Raw genomic sequence first — 18795 nt, 5'->3', positions numbered from 1 at the left:
ATAATAAGATTTTTAGGTATTTAAATTAAAATAAAATACTCCATTTGGAATGAATTCAAATGATTTGCAAAAAAGTCAGATATGAAAACACTCTAATTTGAGGAGGAAAGTACTTTGCAATAGGCTTGCATCCTATCTAAAGGATAGCAAATAATTGCTATTGTCCGTTTCACGCTATAGAATCCGGGATGAAATCTGGCTCCATGGGCCAAATGGCTCTGAAGGAGTGCTTTTTAAATGTTCTAAATTGATTTCCTTAACATAATCCTTGTGTTGAAAATATGGCCATTAAACTTAAATGCTGGCTAACCAACATCGCGATGTTTGTGTGTGTTGAACCCATGACCTCAAGAAGTCGGGGAGAACGGCTCAAGATAGACTTAAAGTTTGAAACACTTTTTTTATTGGAGTGGTGGATAGCTCAGACAGTAGAGCCATGCTCTCTCCAGCCGGCGGAGTTGTACCAGAAGGTCGCGTGTTCAAGCCCCTATCGCCACAACAAGTTTTATTCTTGTCTTCTGGCATTTACCTACTCCATTTCTTGTTATTATTAACATAATCCTTGAGGACATAATGTGCTTTTATGGCCTTTATAATTTTTTGAAGGGAAATCAGACCGAATGATAATCCCTCATACACTGATGACTGTGATCAGTATTCTGTGTACAACAAGATATGAAGTGAATAGAAAAGTGCCAGAAGACAATAGAGAATAAAAATTTTTCGCGGCGGTGGTGGGGTTTGAACCTGCGACCTTATTGGTACGACAACTCCGCCTGGCAGGTGAGAGCGTGGCTCTACCGTGTGAGCTATCCACGAACACAAAAATATTCGTTTCAAACTCAAAGTCATTACTAGATCCCTCTCTCACCCACTTCTTGAGACCGCCGATTCGTTCGTACACCACCATCGCGAATAATTTTGACCAGCAGTTAAGCTTAATAGCCAATATTCTCAACACAAACATATAACATAGAAACGATTGAGACATTGAGTATGCTCCGGTGTATGGGGTGAATTTTTAATTCAGAAAAGTGAGTGGAGCAGGCACTTATGTTGGTAACAACAAGATATGAAGTGAATAGAAAAGTGCCAGAAGACAATAGAGAATAAAAATTTTTCGCGGCGGTGGTGGGGTTTGAACCTGCGACCTTATTGGTACGACAACTCCGCCTGGCAGGTGAGAGCGTGGCTCTACCGTGTGAGCTATCCACGAACACAAAAAATATTCGTTTCAAACTCAAAGTCATTACTAGATCCCTCTCTCACCCACTTCTTGAGACCGCCGATTCGTTCGTACACCACCATCGCGAATAATTTTGACCAGCAGTTAAGCTTAATAGCCAATATTCTCAACACAAACATATAACATAGAAACGATTGAGACATTGAGTATGCTCCGGTGTATGGGGTGAATTTTTAATTCAGAAAAGTGAGTGGAGCAGGCACTTATGTTGGTAACAACAAGATATGAAGTGAATAGAAAAGTGCCAGAAGACAATAGAGAATAAAAATTTTTCGCGGCGGTGGTGGGGTTTGAACCTGCGACCTTATTGGTACGACAACTCCGCCTGGCAGGTGAGAGCGTGGCTCTACCGTGTGAGCTATCCACGAACACAAAAATATTCGTTTCAAACTCAAAGTCATTACTAGATCCCTCTCTCACCCACTTCTTGAGACCGCCGATTCGTTCGTACACCACCATCGCGAATAATTTTGACCAGCAGTTAAGCTTAATAGCCAATATTCTCAACACAAACATATAACATAGAAACGATTGAGACATTGAGTATGCTCCGGTGTATGGGGTGAATTTTTAATTCAGAAAAGTGAGTGGAGCAGGCACTTATGTTGGTAACAACAAGATATGAAGTGAATAGAAAAGTGCCAGAAGACAATAGAGAATAAAAATTTTTCGCGGCGGTGGTGGGGTTTGAACCTGCGACCTTATTGGTACGACAACTCCGCCTGGCAGGTGAGAGCGTGGCTCTACCGTGTGAGCTATCCACGAACACAAAAATATTCGTTTCAAACTCAAAGTCATTACTAGATCCCTCTCTCACCCACTTCTTGAGACCGCCGATTCGTTCGTACACCACCATCGCGAATAATTTTGACCAGCAGTTAAGCTTAATAGCCAATATTCTCAACACAAACATATAACATAGAAACGATTGAGACATTGAGTATGCTCCGGTGTATGGGGTGAATTTTTAATTCAGAAAAGTGAGTGGAGCAGGCACTTATGTTGGTAACAACAAGATATGAAGTGAATAGAAAAGTGCCAGAAGACAATAGAGAATAAAAATTTTTCGCGGCGGTGGTGGGGTTTGAACCTGCGACCTTATTGGTACGACAACTCCGCCTGGCAGGTGAGAGCGTGGCTCTACCGTGTGAGCTATCCACGAACACAAAAATATTCGTTTCAAACTCAAAGTCATTACTAGATCCCTCTCTCACCCACTTCTTGAGACCGCCGATTCGTTCGTACACCACCATCGCGAATAATTTTGACCAGCAGTTAAGCTTAATAGCCAATATTCTCAACACAAACATATAACATAGAAACGATTGAGACATTGAGTATGCTCCGGTGTATGGGGTGAATTTTTAATTCAGAAAAGTGAGTGGAGCAGGCACTTATGTTGGTAACAACAAGATATGAAGTGAATAGAAAAGTGCCAGAAGACAATAGAGAATAAAAATTTTTCGCGGCGGTGGTGGGGTTTGAACCTGCGACCTTATTGGTACGACAACTCCGCCTGGCAGGTGAGAGCGTGGCTCTACCGTGTGAGCTATCCACGAACACAAAAATATTCGTTTCAAACTCAAAGTCATTACTAGATCCCTCTCTCACCCACTTCTTGAGACCGCCGATTCGTTCGTACACCACCATCGCGAATAATTTTGACCAGCAGTTAAGCTTAATAGCCAATATTCTCAACACAAACATATAACATAGAAACGATTGAGACATTGAGTATGCTCCGGTGTATGGGGTGAATTTTTAATTCAGAAAAGTGAGTGGAGCAGGCACTTATGTTGGTAACAACAAGATATGAAGTGAATAGAAAAGTGCCAGAAGACAATAGAGAATAAAAATTTTTCGCGGCGGTGGTGGGGTTTGAACCTGCGACCTTATTGGTACGACAACTCCGCCTGGCAGGTGAGAGCGTGGCTCTACCGTGTGAGCTATCCACGAACACAAAAATATTCGTTTCAAACTCAAAGTCATTACTAGATCCCTCTCTCACCCACTTCTTGAGACCGCCGATTCGTTCGTACACCACCATCGCGAATAATTTTGACCAGCAGTTAAGCTTAATAGCCAATATTCTCAACACAAACATATAACATAGAAACGATTGAGACATTGAGTATGCTCCGGTGTATGGGGTGAATTTTTAATTCAGAAAAGTGAGTGGAGCAGGCACTTATGTTGGTAACAACAAGATATGAAGTGAATAGAAAAGTGCCAGAAGACAATAGAGAATAAAAATTTTTCGCGGCGGTGGTGGGGTTTGAACCTGCGACCTTATTGGTACGACAACTCCGCCTGGCAGGTGAGAGCGTGGCTCTACCGTGTGAGCTATCCACGAACACAAAAATATTCGTTTCAAACTCAAAGTCATTACTAGATCCCTCTCTCACCCACTTCTTGAGACCGCCGATTCGTTCGTACACCACCATCGCGAATAATTTTGACCAGCAGTTAAGCTTAATAGCCAATATTCTCAACACAAACATATAACATAGAAACGATTGAGACATTGAGTATGCTCCGGTGTATGGGGTGAATTTTTAATTCAGAAAAGTGAGTGGAGCAGGCACTTATGTTGGTAACAACAAGATATGAAGTGAATAGAAAAGTGCCAGAAGACAATAGAGAATAAAAATTTTTATTCTCTATTGTCTTCTGGCACTTTTCTATTCACTTCATATCTTGTTGTTACCAACATAAGTGCCTGCTCCACTCACTTTTCTGAATTAAAAATTCACCCCATACACCGGAGCATACTCAATGTCTCAATCGTTTCTATGTTATATGTTTGTGTTGAGAATATTGGCTATTAAGCTTAACTGCTGGTCAAAATTATTCGCGATGGTGGTGTACGAACGAATCGGCGGTCTCAAGAAGTGGGTGAGAGAGGGATCTAGTAATGACTTTGAGTTTGAAACGAATATTTTTGTGTTCGTGGATAGCTCACACGGTAGAGCCACGCTCTCACCTGCCAGGCGGAGTTGTCGTACCAATAAGGTCGCAGGTTCAAACCCCACCACCGCCGCGAAAAATTTTTATTCTCTATTGTCTTCTGGCACTTTTCTATTCACTTCATATCTTGTTGTTACCAACATAAGTGCCTGCTCCACTCACTTTTCTGAATTAAAAATTCACCCCATACACCGGAGCATACTCAATGTCTCAATCGTTTCTATGTTATATGTTTGTGTTGAGAATATTGGCTATTAAGCTTAACTGCTGGTCAAAATTATTCGCGATGGTGGTGTACGAACGAATCGGCGGTCTCAAGAAGTGGGTGAGAGAGGGATCTAGTAATGACTTTGAGTTTGAAACGAATATTTTTGTGTTCGTGGATAGCTCACACGGTAGAGCCACGCTCTCACCTGCCAGGCGGAGTTGTCGTACCAATAAGGTCGCAGGTTCAAACCCCACCACCGCCGCGAAAAATTTTTATTCTCTATTGTCTTCTGGCACTTTTCTATTCACTTCATATCTTGTTGTTACCAACATAAGTGCCTGCTCCACTCACTTTTCTGAATTAAAAATTCACCCCATACACCGGAGCATACTCAATGTCTCAATCGTTTCTATGTTATATGTTTGTGTTGAGAATATTGGCTATTAAGCTTAACTGCTGGTCAAAATTATTCGCGATGGTGGTGTACGAACGAATCGGCGGTCTCAAGAAGTGGGTGAGAGAGGGATCTAGTAATGACTTTGAGTTTGAAACGAATATTTTTGTGTTCGTGGATAGCTCACACGGTAGAGCCACGCTCTCACCTGCCAGGCGGAGTTGTCGTACCAATAAGGTCGCAGGTTCAAACCCCACCACCGCCGCGAAAAAAAAATTTTTATTCTCTATTGTCTTCTGGCACTTTTCTATTCACTTCATATCTTGTTGTTACCAACATAAGTGCCTGCTCCACTCACTTTTCTGAATTAAAAATTCACCCCATACACCGGAGCATACTCAATGTCTCAATCGTTTCTATGTTATATGTTTGTGTTGAGAATATTGGCTATTAAGCTTAACTGCTGGTCAAAATTATTCGCGATGGTGGTGTACGAACGAATCGGCGGTCTCAAGAAGTGGGTGAGAGAGGGATCTAGTAATGACTTTGAGTTTGAAACGAATATTTTTGTGTTCGTGGATAGCTCACACGGTAGAGCCACGCTCTCACCTGCCAGGCGGAGTTGTCGTACCAATAAGGTCGCAGGTTCAAACCCCACCACCGCCGCGAAAAATTTTTATTCTCTATTGTCTTCTGGCACTTTTCTATTCACTTCATATCTTGTTGTTACCAACATAAGTGCCTGCTCCACTCACTTTTCTGAATTAAAAATTCACCCCATACACCGGAGCATACTCAATGTCTCAATCGTTTCTATGTTATATGTTTGTGTTGAGAATATTGGCTATTAAGCTTAACTGCTGGTCAAAATTATTCGCGATGGTGGTGTACGAACGAATCGGCGGTCTCAAGAAGTGGGTGAGAGAGGGATCTAGTAATGACTTTGAGTTTGAAACGAATATTTTTGTGTTCGTGGATAGCTCACACGGTAGAGCCACGCTCTCACCTGCCAGGCGGAGTTGTCGTACCAATAAGGTCGCAGGTTCAAACCCCACCACCGCCGCGAAAAATTTTTATTCTCTATTGTCTTCTGGCACTTTTCTATTCACTTCATATCTTGTTGTTACCAACATAAGTGCCTGCTCCACTCACTTTTCTGAATTAAAAATTCACCCCATACACCGGAGCATACTCAATGTCTCAATCGTTTCTATGTTATATGTTTGTGTTGAGAATATTGGCTATTAAGCTTAACTGCTGGTCAAAATTATTCGCGATGGTGGTGTACGAACGAATCGGCGGTCTCAAGAAGTGGGTGAGAGAGGGATCTAGTAATGACTTTGAGTTTGAAACGAATATTTTTGTGTTCGTGGATAGCTCACACGGTAGAGCCACGCTCTCACCTGCCAGGCGGAGTTGTCGTACCAATAAGGTCGCAGGTTCAAACCCCACCACCGCCGCGAAAAATTTTTATTCTCTATTGTCTTCTGGCACTTTTCTATTCACTTCATATCTTGTTGTTACCAACATAAGTGCCTGCTCCACTCACTTTTCTGAATTAAATATTCTGTGTACCAGACATTTGGGTATAGTCATATTAGTCTCCTCATGAGAAAAATGTTTAATGAAATTGCGAGTCTCAATCATTTGATTTTGTTGTCCCTTTTAATTGAGTTCTTTCCATTTTCATTTATCTCATTGTGAGCTAAAATATGACATAACCAACCATTGTTGAAATTGTGCTGATTCATTTTGCTTCATTATTTTAGACTAACCAATCAGTTTTCAGTTAGTTTTCTTTTCTTCCAAATACAAAAGAGGAAAAATTCCACACACTTATATCACACATTTTATTTTTCAGAATAGAATATATCTTTTAATTTCTGTTTGTCATTATGCAGGTTTACTAATTTCCACCTGTTGTTCCTTTCCACCAGTATGCGTCGTAATGTGAGTAGTGCATCCCTACAAGACCAGGAGTCATTGAATTCCCCTGTGACTACAATCAACAAATCTGTCTTTAAATTAACTTCACCCAGCAACCGGTTTGTAGGCCTTGCTCTGCCAATAGACATCAAGATGATCTTTGAGGTAAAGTCTTATTTTATGAAGCATCAGATGTTTGCCTGAATTCATTATTATTCCTTTCCTTTAGAGCCATAAGGCTCGAGAAGACAAGGGTAGCACAAAACAGACAGTCGCATTGGCTTTTTAGTCTTTTGGTAGGATACTAGTCTATTGTAAACCACATACTGTTAAATCTAACAGATCCAGCTGCATTTCTTTTGCTTGCAGAGGGGGAGCTCTACAATGGAGCTTCCAGGGATCTCAAATACATATCTGAAGAAAACATTTAAAACATTTCTGTTTCAAATGACAGTTATCCTTTTCTTCTCTTTGATAATTTTTCTTTCATACTTGGAAACTTTTTAGTTATTGATCTTTAAAAATTCATCTTTAATAGAACTTTATTTACATTCATAGTGATATATGAAATCAGAATTTTCAATTTCATTTTTTATAAGTATCTTGCAGATAATGGTATATATGAATTGTGCTGAAATGACTCAAAAGTATTGCAAGTGCCTCAAAGGCCTTAAAAACCACAATCAAATAAAATCGATGGCCTTTAACTTGACTGCCTACTCTTAATCTTTTCTTGTGGCCGTAGGGGTCAATTCTTGTTTCCATGCAGATGTCTGTCTTTGTCATGGAATAGGACTCTTTAATTTAGTTTTACCTTTCCTTGGTGAGAATCCTTTGCCCAACAGGAAACAGAACATATGTTCCTTTCTATTTTTGGAGGGAGAGGATGGAAATTAAAGAATTCATTCTTAAACTTAAAAATTTGCTAGTAATTTCAAAATTGTTTGAAATATTGACCTAATGTCAAATATTTTATTTATGAATTTAAACTATATAGAAGATTTGCAATATGGATATCTTGTCATTATGTCATAAACCCTCCTTGATTTGTTATAGGTGGTGGAAGGTGAAGATAAGCGAACATCTCAAGCCAATACCACATCATTGCACCAACAAGAGAGAATGGAAGGTGAGAAATTAAGGAATGGGTAATTTGATGTGTAGGAGCAGGTGGGGAGTAGAATAATTATAATACATCTTACCCATATTATAGAGGACAGAATAGACAGGTAATGCTCAGTTTGACTGAGTCAGTCTTTTTATGTGAAGAAGAAGAAGAGGAAGAAGAAGAAGAAAGGAGCAGGAGGAGAAGTGGATGGTAAGAGAAGCTTAATTCTACAACTTGACGACTTTTAGCATTTCCACTTTTTTCATGTTATGTTGCATTTTTTATTGCCACATCCACAGTTCCATCTTTGAAGAAAGAGACCTCTTTCGAACACACACAGGACTGTTGTCTGTTATGCAATGACTTCATTCTCAATACCATCCCTATCTCAAACTGCCAAGAGAGTGCAGGTTGTTATTTGATTTTATCATCATTATCCTTCTCCACCTCCCTCCCACTCCCCCTCTTCTTCTTCTTCTTCTTCTTCTTCTTCTTCTTCTTCTTCTTCTTCTTCTTCGTCTTCTTCTTCTTCGTCTTGTTCTTCTTCTTCTTTCTTCTTCTTCTTCTTGGCATCGTCGTCATCATCACCATCATCATTATCATGTGATCTATGGCAATAAATTATGTTAGGAACATTCATTGTATTTTCACTAGAAATGCATTCCTCCGTGACAACGGGTGTGGCTGGTGAGGCTTGTAGCAATGTAGGACACAATCCAGATTTGGTCAGGGTTGGAAGTGGGAGTGGTGGTCCTAAATCATCGACTCCCGACAGCCACAGCAGTATGCACAACTCTTTGGAAACTGGTACGTGATTCGGTTAGGGGTCTTCATATTAGTATGTACTTGAAAAAGTGTCCCGTTGTAAAGAAGATATTGTGTCTGATGTGGTGGGTAATATGTGTCCTCAGAATTTGTTTTAATTTGTAAAAAATTTTCCATGTTTTTGTGTGATTATGTATATGTGTGTGTGTGTGTGTGTGCATGAGTGAGAGAGATACTCTCATATAAGCAGAATAAGAGAGAGAGAGTTTTTAAAATTATTATTATTATTATTATTATTATTATTATTATTATTATTATTATTATTATTATTATTATTATTATTATTATTATTATTATTACAAAAAATACTCCGATTACGATCTGGATTAGAGATTAATCAAAAGCATAATAGTCGACAAATGATGAACATCATGTTATGTACCATGACATTAAATTGCTCGTTTGCATTCCAGTAATGATTTTTGCTTTTTTAACATCAAAAATTGGAATGCACCACATACTATTTGTGTTACAATTATCTCTGTCAATGAATATATTATGAAATTTTGATACAATCTGCAGAACAAAGCTTTTGAAGGTACTAAATTCATTTCTCGAAAAAGATCATGTCCAACTAATAAGATCACTGCTGGCAAACACAACACTTATGTTTACATCTGGTGCAGAAACAGTTTCACTATTAACATCGCTGGGGACTCCCCAAGGAGACAGTCTGAGCCCAATCCTTTTTACCATATATTTGGAAGCAGCACTAAAAGAATTAAGACAAAAACTCCTGATTCCTCAAATCTTTACCTGCGAACTGATATACGCAGACGATGTTGATATCATATTTGATACAGCAGACCTGGCGAAGCAGCATCTACCAATAATATCAAATACTTTGCGACATTGGAATCTAAAGGTCAATGAATCCAAAACAGAAATTACAGAGGTTAACAAGAAACAAGGGGAATGGAAAAGTGTATAATCAGAGATGCAGAGTACAATCAGTCAATACGCGTATAAAGAAACAAAGATGGAAACTGCTCCGATGAGATGAAAATATTCCAGTACAAACCTCAATGGATGATAGTAGTAGTAGTATCGTTCGGCTACACTTCTATGTTCAAGGTATCAATCCAGGTTCTGAGGTCATCATCACATTTGTTGATGGTTTCAAATCCCCCTTCAAGTTTTGTCTCTGGGTAATTTAGTACGAGGTGGTTTTCATCTTGTGGTGCTTGGTTGCACTTTGGGCATGTTGTGATTCTTGGAGCCCCCATTTGTGCATGTTGGCAGCTGTTCTTGTATGTTTTGACCGTAGTCTATTTGCAGCTACCCAGTATTTTCTTGATTGATCCTGTAGACCTGGGAGACTTTTACAGGGATCTTCAATTAGTTCCCCTCCTGTTGGTTTATTCCTTTTCCATTCCTCGCACCAGGCTTCTTGCGTGTTGTAGTTTTCTTCCTTTGATAGGTAGAAAGGTGAACGAGATTTTAGTCTTGATGTTGTATATGGTTTGCAGAGGAGTTCCACTATCTTCTTCAGCTCTGGATATCTATTTCTGTGTTGCATCCTCTCTCCTCAAGTGGGGTGGTGCAATAGCGCTCATGACTGGCAGCCATTGTGTTGGAGTTGATTTCAGACATCCAGTTACTATTCGCATCAAGTCTCTTAGTTTCGCATCAACAAGGTTTGTATGGGCACTTCTCGTCCAAACAGGAGCACAATATTCTGCCACACTGTAGCAAAGGGCCAGGGTTGATGTTCTGAGAAGAGTTTGCGATGCTCCCCATGTTGTTCCTGCCAGTTTTCTGAGTAGACAATTTCGTTTCCCTATCTTTCTTGCTGTACCCTCAAGATGGGTTCTATAGGTCAGCCGTCTATCCAGTGTAATGGATGATTACTTCAAATAAGGAGCCAAATGCAGAGAGCGTACACCAACTTCACTTCCAACAACATTGAATCAAGATCTCAAAAGATATCAAATACATTTAGAAACAACAACCGAAGAACTGATTTCAACAACACAAGGAAACATCCAACTGCCTCAGCACTTTAACATCATGATGACATTCTAAAGCTAAGAACCTGGGTGGGGTTCCTGACCTCCCATAGTCGGCAGGGAGGTACATACTGTGTCTGTATTCCAACATGCTTTCTGTCTTTGTCTTGGAATGAGATTACTTGGTTTTGTCCTGGCTGGGAGGGAAACAGTTAAATGTATAGTTAGTTTTGGGAGATGATGTTTTTTTCCTTGTAAATCATCTCTCTGTTATGCACTGTATTATGTTTTGTTTATGTATTATATGATTTATAAACATTTGAGTGTATTCATCTTAGTGGGGACCTGTGTTTGTGTCTGGATGAGACTTTTAGGTGATCTCAAACTAAGTACACTGATAGTGTGCTCTTGGAACCTACAACTGGTGCCTATTTGAACCAATTCTCCTTTGTCTGCCTTATTCTTGGATGCTTTAATTGTAATTCTAAAACTTTTTACTATCCCATTTTCTTCCTTTTTACTGGCGCTGATATGACCTTAATGTGTTGCAAGCGCCGTAAAACCCTTAAAAACAAAACAAGCAAAGCTAAGAACACTTGCACTGGACAGAAATTTATGGAAACAAATTACTAACAGGATTCTAGAAACAGACTGACACACTCGAAGTAACGCACACATTCACGGCAAGTGTCCCTAGAGACTGCGCAGCCATATTCATTCATTCATTCATTATTATTATCATTATTATTATTATTATTATTATTATTATTATTATTATTATTATTATTATTATTATATTATTATTATTATTATTATTATTATTATTTATATTAATTTATTTATTTATTATTTTATTAATTTTTCCTTCTCTTTTCATTCTTTTTGTTAAAACGAATATTGCTATACGTTATTTGTCATCTTTCTGCCCAGCATCAAACAAGTTATCAGAGGATAGCCCTGAAGGGAGAGAGTTGGTGAGGTTGGAGGTGATGAGACTGATCATCAATCTGAGTAGTAGTGTCGGTTTGAAAGGCTCAGAGACTGGACTGCTCAAGTAAGTATACATGACATCTATGTAAATAGTAGTGGAAAAAAATATGTTGGTATATGTATTGTCAAATTTTCTTATTTTACCAAATAATTTTGTGGTAAACACATTTAAACCCATTATAATTACTCTATTTTGATAATAATTTAACCTGCTAAAAAAATCTTGAGCATTTGTATAGCGCAATATCCACTAAACAAGGGGTCCCCACTCATTGCTGTTGATGGCCAGGTATTTATTTTACACCTGAGTATGGTGGGATAATATGAATATGAGTAAAGAGCCTCTTCCAAGGACTCAATTATGGGCTGCTCAGAGCTGCTTGAAGGTGATTGTCTTACCACAAGACCACATAGCCACACTTCAAACTTCTTAAGGTTTAATTGTTCTTACATTTTACTATCTGGATGGGGTTTCTGGCCTCCCATAGTGGGCAAGGGAGTACATACTGTGTCTTCTATCCCCTTATATCTGTTTTCCAACATGCTTTCTGTCTTTGTCTTGTAATGAGATTACTTGGTTTTGTCCTGGCCGTGGCCGGAGTCCTAGCTGGGAGGGAAACAGTCAAATGCATAGTTATTGTTTTGGGAGATGATATTTTTTTCCTTGTAAATCATCTCTCTGTTATGTATTATTTATTATATTTGTTATTTTGAATGTATAATGTTAACATTTGAGTGTATTCCTCTTTGTTGGATTTTGTGCTTGTGTCTGGATGAGGTGATTTCAAACTAAGTACATTGGTGGTATGCTCTTGGAATCTATATCTGATCCCTATTTCTCCTCAATTCCCCTTTGACTTTCTTTTTCTTGGGTGCTTTAATTGTAATTCGAGAACTTTTTGCTATCCCATTTTTGCGGGTGGTTGGATGGGAGCATCACCCTTGAATCATATACCTATGATGTTCGCATGGGTGTACGATCCGATAGTGATGTCGTTTCTTCTTCTCTTTACTAGCCTATCCTGCTTCTTTGGTTTGTGATTGTATTTTTGACAGGGGATATTTTTTTTTTCTGTAAATCTTCTGCCTGTTTGTTCTTGGTTATTTATAATTTAGCTTATGATATCTTTAGGTTATGATTTTGATTTACATTTGTACTATTTTTGTTAGATTGCTTGTTTTTCTGTTTCAGCGGTCTCTCATATAACCTCAATTGTGTTGGAAGAGACCTAAAGCAACAAACAAACAAAAATAAAAAAATCAATTGTGTTGGAAGAGACCTAAAGCAACAAACAAACAAACAAACTATCCCATTTTCTTCCTTTTTACTGGCGCTGATATAACTTAAATGTGTTGCAAGCACCATAAAACCTTTAAAAACAAAAACAAACACATTTTACTATATCAGCCATTGATTGGTACAATAAGCAAACAGTTGTTTTAAGAGAAGAGGAACCATGATTTAGTATCCCAACATCATGGATAAAGTAAATCGATAACCCAATAGTACTTCTAATGTCTTTTTGGTTAATTATGTATCAAATGATTAATACATTCTCATTCTTTTCCTCCTTTTTTATTCAGCCTAAAACAACGATTCCCAAAGTGCTTTCAAAATCTTTGCTTCTACTCAGAGGTGTGCCATTTACTTTCCACATACTCCTATCGCTTGCTAGCAAGGAGGTTTATTCAAGAACTTTTTGATGACCTCGACTTTCGATCTGTAAGTATTTCAGGTTGTAAAAAATAAGTTTTTGAGATTATTTCCTTAATTTTTTGCCATTAAAAAGTAATGAAAACCAGTAATAAAGAAAAGTTAGTTTTGTTATTATTGATAACACGAGGAAGTGCTCAGAGCGCTTTACAGGGACATCAACAATTCAATTTGGAAAATAACAAAGTCTTTAGATGCTTTTTAAACATATCTTCTGATGAAGAATGCTGTATTTCTTTTGGACGTTTGTTCCAGAGGGTTTGGATGTTTCTAGAAAAGAATCATCCTCCACATGACACAAATGAGTTCTTTCCTTGAGTGACAAGGTAAGGGATCAGGTTGGTGTATACAACTCCAATTTATCATAAAGATAAGTTGGTTGATATGTGTTGAGGCATTTAAAACACAATATCAGCACTTTGTAAAATATTACTTTAACAGGAAGCCAATGAAGCTCTTTAAGCAGAGGTGACGCATGATGTCTCTTGCTGCGCTTAAGGACTAATCTTGCATCGTTGTTTTGAATTCTTTACAGCCTGAGTATTCTCTCGCTAGTGATTTTCAAAAAGAGAGAGTTGCAATAGTCAAGTTTTGAAAGAACCAATTATGTAATCAAGGTTTTTGTTACATCTGTATTTATGTAGTTTCTAATTTTACAAATAATTTCATAAAGATGTTGAGATTTTTAACAGTGGGTGAACTTTGCACAATCGAGCCATTTATGTTCAATTTGATATTTCTAATAGAATTTGTAATGTTTGGATGACCTAAAATGACAATTTCAGTCTTTTCATCATTCAACTTTAATTTATTTGTTGTCATCCAATTTTTTATATCATGTACGCACTTTTCACTGGCAAGTAATGTTTCACATAGATCATTTTGCTCACATGCCATATATATTTATGTGTCTTCTGCGTACAGATGGAAATGGATTTTATATTTTCTTAGAATTTTAGTGAGTGGCTGTATATGTAATGTAAAGAGGATAGCTCTTAATATGAACCTTGCAGGACTCCATATTTGAGGTTCCTGGTCTCCGATATATCTTCTTTTATTCTCACTCTCTGTGTGCGACATATCAGATAAGATTGAATCTAGTGTAAGGCATTCCCTTTAATTTCAAAACTGATTTGAAATGGATCAACAAGGATTTTATGGTCAATCGTGTCGAAGGCAGCAGGTAAATCAAGAAGGACAAGAGCAACAATCTTCCTGTTATCCATTTCAAGTAGCAAATCATCCGTTACTGTCATATATATGTGTAATTTTATTTCAATTTGTAATTGATTTAGTTATTTATGAAAACTTTTAATTGATTTTCTAACTTGCACATGAATAACCGTTTCATTTTATTTATTTTTTCAGTTGGTAGAAGGGCCTTGTAAGTTATTAGGTGTTGATATGGAGGCTCCTGGCCCGATGGAGCCCATCAAACAAGACAGCCTCGATGAATTTCAGGAATTTTCCTCCTGATAAATCTTGGGTTGCTATACGTACCTCACAATTATAGTGAATGAAAATTGTAGGCTGAAAATGTTTCTTTTCTTTTGCTTGAGGACGTTAGTAAATCATAAATTATTGGTAGTGAATGTATCGGGCAGTGTCTCAGTCTTTAGTGTTGGTAAACACGAGAGGATTGCATATATTTTGGCGAGAACTATTCATTGAATGACCAGATTTGTTTGGGCTATATATTTATGTATTTTGGGGAGATGTTCAACAAAGCCTAGTTAAAAATTTTTTTATTTTTTTTGCTTTCACAATTAAAGATAAATTCTTCTTTAAAAATTATTGTGGTGCCGAGGTTATGACAAGGCAATTGCCTCTTTCACAAGTAAGAAATCATGAACCTTCATAATAGTATGAAACCTTAGGAGGTTATTGTCATTTTTAATTTTCCGGTCATCGAAATGCATTTGGAATTCTGAACTTTTAATATGCAGTCTAATTTAGAGCGTTTTAATTTCTTCTCCTCATGGACTTTTCATTTGTATCTTTAATCCATAAATACATGTGAACATGCAATATGTGATCTGCGTCACTTGAGAAGTGTTAAGAACTATTTGATCTTTGAAAGTATCAGATTTTAAGAGCATTTTGAGAATTTTATTTTTTTTTTAATTTATATTTGTTGTTGGTTTTTTTTTTGTTTGTTTGTTTTTTTAAAAATAGAAATATTCCCATCAATTTTGTTTGTTTTTTAAAAATTGAAATTGCCAGGGTGGGGTCTTTTGAACTCCCACTGTGGGTGCAAAGATTACTGTTGCTGTATCTTGTATTCCCCAATCTGTATTCTTTTTCCAGACTGGTTTTTGTCTTTGTCTAGGAATAAACTTTGTTTTGTCCTGGCCTTGGCTGTGGTCATGGCTGAGACTGAGAGTGAAACAGTCAAATATATAACATTCGTTTTTGGAGATGATATTTTTTTCATTGTAAATCATCTCTCTGTTATGCACTGTTATATATTTTTGGTATTGAATATGATATTTGTTTAAGCATTTAAGTGTATTCTACTGAGTGGGATCATGTGCTTGTGTCTGGATGCAACTTATAGGTGATCTCAAACAAAGCACATTGATAGACTGCTTTTGGAATCTACTTATTTTCCCTATTTAAGTCAGTCTACTTTTTCTTACTTTTTCTTGGCTGCTTTTAATTGTAAATCTAGAGTAAAACTCTTTTAAAAACAAATAAAAAGGATGTAACCTCATGACTAAGAAATAATTAATGGAAAAATTTGTGTTCAAAAGTGTACTGCACCGGGTATAATATTTTGTGCTGTGTAATGTTGTACATGTAATGCATAGTTTTCTTTAAATTGTAGTTTTTATGGGGCATATTGTTATTTACTAGAAATTAGATCAAATGTCTCTGAAAAATCACATTGCTCTGTCAATCATCCTCCCCTTTGTAAAGATCTTTTCCAGATCTTTTCTAAATTTGTGAAAGCGAACTTCTGAGTGAAGATTCATGATTGTGATTTTCATGTGTCCACAGTGAAAGATTTTATTTCCGCATGGTAGAAAGTCTCAGAAACAGGTTTTTAAATTTTGACCATTCATTTAACTCCCCAAAATCTGGTATAGTGGCTGAAAATGTTTTGTGATTTTAATAAAATTTCAGTTGCACAATAAATATTCATATGAACAAAATTGATGTGAAATATACTACAGGCCTGTAAATCCTCTGACTATTGTCGGATTTCCGACAGTACGATTTTGCTCTATAAGTGCTAATATTTTTTTTAAAAAGAATAATTGTAAAAATAAATTTTGTAACGTCAAAGAACAGAACCAGTAAAAAAGAAAATAAAAGACTTTTATTTCGATCCTCGGAAAAAATCAGATTTTATTCCGTTTCAAATGCCGACTTAAAAAAAACAACAAAAAAACTTTTTGTTTGTCGCATCAAAGACAAAACAAAACTAGGCCGTCTAACAGTTAGCTATAATATTATCATGCCACCTACACGGTCCGCTAGACGTGGATGTAGTTACTGCCTGGCTGCTGTGCCACAGCCAGCGAGAGAGGGTTGCGAAGTTCGCGCGAGTTGTCGAACACACACCTAGTCAGTCAATAATGCACGCACAGAAGTGTGTCAGAGCTTCACGGACCGGAAGGTTTCTCTCTATTTTGCTACTGACACACATGCATTTCTCTGTTTCTTATTTCTTTTTCCCTATGATTTATTGTTTCCGTCTGGATGTGAGACAGAAAAAAAATAATGCGAAATAATTATTTTTCTTCTAAATATATATCTTCAAAAGCTCTCACACGACCGCACCACCTCTTCTTCTTCTTCTTTTTCCTCTTCTTCTTCTTCTTCTTCTTCTTCTTCTTCTTCTTCTTCTTCTTCTTCTTCTTCTTCTTCTTCTTCTTCTTCTTCTTCTTCTTCTTCTTCTTCTTCTTCTTCTTCTTCTATAAGAATTAATCCAAATAAACGAAAGAATCAGCGTAAACATTTAACACAAACAGGAGCGAAGATACGCAGCTTCCCGTATCAAGCACTATCTAGATACACATCCATCAAAAGGGTAGGAATTGTTCTCTTCCTTTCATTTTACAACTAACTTGGACCTGGGCCCTCAAATAATTTTGTTGGTACCATAAAATAAGGATCTCATTATAAATAAGTAGGGGAAAGTGACATGATTTGACTAGTCAATTGACCTGTCATATCTGTATTGTGTTTATTAATTAATCAATAATTTTTTCCTGTTGTGTCTATTTTCGCGTGTTCAAAAAGTTCCGACAATTTTTTCACCAACCATTTACAGGCCTGATACTACTATGTGTTGACATTTTGTTTCCGAGGGTCCAAACCAATCCTTCTGTACTGATTTACTCTCCAATTTCCTTCTCTTTTGTTTTCAACTATTATATATAAATAGGATGTTGATTCTTCAATAGAAAAGCATTTCCTACTGAAATCATTATATTGTAAGGAAAAGCAAGATAGTCAAATGTATCTTGGCTACCTGAAGGACAGGACAGAAACTAAATTATTATATTTTTGAAAAAGAACTTAGCAAATTTTCAAAGGTTTTTATTAGTTATTCCTCTCTTCTTACTATATGTTCAAATGTGTTATAAAAGAAGTTTAGAATTAAATATATCCCTCATTTGGTTTCCATAATTGTTCCCTCTTTATTTATTTTTTTTGATTAAATCTTAACTTTAATCAATTTTAGTAAATTGTAATTTTTTTTTCCGTTTTATTTTCTTAAATATATGTTTGTTATATTAAATTGCAATAGCTGGATTTCTAATTCAGCGATGAAGATGAAGACTGTGCCCTTATTATGCTTTAATCATTCCCATCCAGGGTTATCTAGGATCTAGATGGGGAGGGGGGGTCAGAAAAGAAACTGCATGTGGGATTGATATCAGTTCTCTTGCTTTCAAAGCAAGTGCTCCACCAACTTAGCTATTAGCGTTACCATACAGTCACAAGGTTTAGTTCCATTTATCATCTCTCTTTCACTAATAATCAAATGATAAAAGTGCAGAACTTTTGATAAGGCAATTCATATTTTTCTCTTCTTCTTATTTTCATCATTTCATTTAATTTCACATCCGATTTAAGTATGCATTGTGCTTATTGTTTTGATGAAAAACAGGCATTTAACAGGGTTGCCGATTTTCCGTATATTTACGGAACTCAGTAAGTTCAAAAATGTCTGTACAGTTTCCAATCACTGGGCGAGCGGAAGGTGAGCCAATTATATAATGAACCTCCATCTAGTAAACACAGAATACAAGCCTATTAAAGTAAAATCACATTTGATCTATTGTTATCCTTAACTATAATGTCATGTCCTGTATTAAAAAGTAAGCACACAGTGTCTTTTTACTGTCGCCCAGTGTTCAGATAGGAGTCGGTTGATGAGTTTGTGTAAAAGTTCAGTAAATTTTGCTCCCTGAATTGGCAACCTTGATTTAAAAATGGATACCTGTCAGACTAAG

The 18795-nt window shown here is 37.0% G+C and overlaps 1 protein-coding gene across 1 annotated transcript in view; it reads left to right on the top strand.

Annotated features, from left to right (window-relative positions):
- Positions 1–16644, top strand: part of LOC144958716 (rapamycin-insensitive companion of mTOR-like) — a 59535-nt gene extending 42891 nt beyond the window's left edge. Inside the window, exons 30-36 of the mRNA XM_078890882.1 lie at positions 6753–6906; positions 7798–7870; positions 8149–8259; positions 8504–8656; positions 11554–11677; positions 13198–13336; positions 14696–16644. Coding sequence (XP_078747008.1) covers positions 6753–6906; positions 7798–7870; positions 8149–8259; positions 8504–8656; positions 11554–11677; positions 13198–13336; positions 14696–14803 — 862 coding nt within the window. The 3' untranslated portion in view covers positions 14804–16644. The remainder of the gene's footprint in view (positions 1–6752; positions 6907–7797; positions 7871–8148; positions 8260–8503; positions 8657–11553; positions 11678–13197; positions 13337–14695) is intronic.
- The last annotated feature ends 2151 nt before the right edge of the window (positions 16645–18795 follow it).

Source organism: Berghia stephanieae, chromosome 1 (genome assembly GCF_034508935.2).
Source record: "Berghia stephanieae isolate SIO BIC M18660-M18661 chromosome 1, UCSD_Bste_1.3, whole genome shotgun sequence".
NCBI classification, from domain to species: Eukaryota; Metazoa; Mollusca; class Gastropoda; order Nudibranchia; family Aeolidiidae; genus Berghia; species Berghia stephanieae.
Note: the sequence above shows the minus strand (reverse complement) of the source record. Positions and strands in the feature narration are given on the sequence as shown.